Source organism: Octopus bimaculoides, chromosome 24, assembly GCF_001194135.2.
Source record: "Octopus bimaculoides isolate UCB-OBI-ISO-001 chromosome 24, ASM119413v2, whole genome shotgun sequence".
NCBI lineage: Eukaryota > Metazoa > Mollusca > Cephalopoda > Octopoda > Octopodidae > Octopus > Octopus bimaculoides.
This window is the reverse complement of record NC_069004.1, coordinates 25,958,732-25,961,110: the sequence shown is the minus strand read 5'-3', so window position 1 is coordinate 25,961,110 and position 2,379 is coordinate 25,958,732. Positions and strand designations below refer to the sequence as shown.

General features: G+C 38.1%; 1 protein-coding gene across 1 annotated transcript in view; it reads right to left on the bottom strand.

The window, feature by feature from the left end:
• Nucleotides 1-2,379, bottom strand: part of LOC106872638 (NAD(P) transhydrogenase, mitochondrial) — an 81,088-nt gene continuing 78,709 nt past the window's right edge. Inside the window, exon 16 of the mRNA XM_052976286.1 lies at nt 1-660. Within this exon, the coding sequence (XP_052832246.1) occupies nt 511-660 (150 nt within the window). The 3' untranslated portion in view covers nt 1-510. The remainder of the gene's footprint in view (nt 661-2,379) is intronic.

Sequence of the window (2,379 nt, the reverse complement as noted above, 5' to 3'; positions counted from 1 at the left end):
TTTATTTTTTTTTTTTTTTTAAAGCACAAACATGAAGTAGCTGGCGATATGAAGAAATAGGAAGGAAGAGAAAGAACTCTTCTGCAGATGTTTTTCTGAAAGGGCCTTTGAAGCCTAAGAAAGTATATGGAGAAAGATTCAAGGGCTCATGAAGCCCCTTTTATCTACTTCAATTTTTTTCTCTGCAAACTCCTTCGTATTGGAGAAGGAGAAAAAAATCTCTTTCTCTATAGTTTTATATTTATTTAGGAAAAAAAAAAAAGGGTCAAACAAGTTCAGACACCAAAATGACAGAGACAGTGTGTGTTTGTTCAATAGTTCAATTCAAGTATTATACTGCATTCTCTTTTTAGCTCCTAAGTTTCAACAGACCAGAGAAAGTAAGGTAGATTCGTGCTCTACTCGGCTGTGGTGGCAAACCACAGACAGACACGCATGCATGCATATTCTATGACTCATTACTTATATATATTTTAATTATAAACATCGTTGCTCTAACAGCTACTGCAGTTATGATTCGTAATGAGTGCTCATTCTGCGGAGGAGAGCATCGCATGTCTTCTTGGCATCACCCAACAACATGGATGTATTTGGCTTGAAAAAGATTGGATTGTCAACTGCGGCATAGCCTACACCCAAACTCCTTTTCATAACAATGACCTGGTAAAAGAAAGAATTCATATATTAAATACGAGTGTGAGTGAGTGAGAGAGTGTGTGTGTGTGTGTGTGTGATTTACAAAGGGCCTTCAATCATGCCAAATATGTCATCAGAGAGGATTGTAATATAAATCACAAGCATCTTATATAAATACCTGAGAGCTACAAGACAACCAGTGGGAGTTGATGAAACTGAGGTGGGATGGTGGTTTGGCTATAATAGCAATTGCATTTGGTGACATAATGAAACAAGGGGAAACAACTGAGTCAACACTCATCATCATTTAACCTGTTTTCTATGCCGGCATGGGTTAGACCAGCGGTTTTCAAACTGGTCCGCGGACCACGAGGGGTCTGCAAGGACAAGACAGGGAATCCGTGGACAGCAAATACTTTTTATGGGCAATTTGATTTTATATATGTTTTTTATCGAAATCTTTTAATTGACAATAAACCTATTTGTTAAATAAATAAATGTAAAAATATATGTTATTTTAAGCAAATTTTTATGTATAAATTTCATAAGAATTTATAAGGTAAAGCCTGAAATATAAAGGGGTCCGCAAGTCAAAAAGTTTGAAAACCCCTGGGTTAGACAGTCTCACAGGAGATGGCAACCTGGAGGGTTGCACCAGGCCCCAATCATTTGTTTTGGCTTCTATGGTTGGATGCCCTTCCTAAAGACAACCACTTTACAGACTGTACTGGGTGCTTTTTATATGGCAATGGCACAGGTGCCTTTTACATGGCATTTGCATGGGTACCTTTTATGTGGTGCCAGCACAAGTGCTTTTATGTGACACCGAGGTATTTATTTAAGATGCTTGTATATTTGTGATTGATATTCTTTCCTGTCTGATGACATGCTTGGTATTACCAAATGCTTTTTACAAAGCGCATTTATAATTTGCTATCATCGATTATTGATGGCAGAAACATCATGCATGTACGATGTGAAAATTTATGCTCCATGCTTTTCTTTCATAATAGATATGCAGTTCATGTTACATAATAGCCCCTATACTGGGTCACAGAGCAGAGCGAGTTTAAAGTGAAGAACTATAACGAAATGGAAATTTTGTCATGCACCTAATACAGCCATTTCCACTTGTTTACAAGTATCACATAATGTCAAAACAAAGAGATGCAATAATAATATTAAGAAATAAATAAAAAACCTGAAACCAGTACCCCAGAACGGGCTTGGTCAATAGATTGAAACAAGTAAAAGAACTTACTTCAGTCTTTGGACTGCAGCTATGCTGGGGCACAGCCTTAAAGGGATTTGGTCAAATAGATTGACCCCCAGTAATTTTCATTTTTATATTTTTGTAAATTTGGCCCTTATTCTAAAAGTTCCATTTGCTGAACCACTGAGTGATGGAAACATAAACAAACCAACATTGGTTATCAAGTGGTGGATAGGAACAAAGACACACACACACACAAGCTTCCACCCAGTTCCTGTCCATTAAATTCACTCTAAGACATTGGTCGGCTTAAGGTTCTAATAAAAGATGCTTGCCAAAAAGACCGCACTGTGACACTGAACCCAAAACCATGTGGTTGCTAAGCGAACTTCTAAACCACACAACCATGCCTTTACCTATGTTGCATTGTTGGCACTCCGTCGCTTACGACGTTGAGGGTTCCAGTTGATCCGATCAATGGAACAGCCTGCTCGTGAGATTATCGTGCAAGTGGCTGAGCACTCCACAGA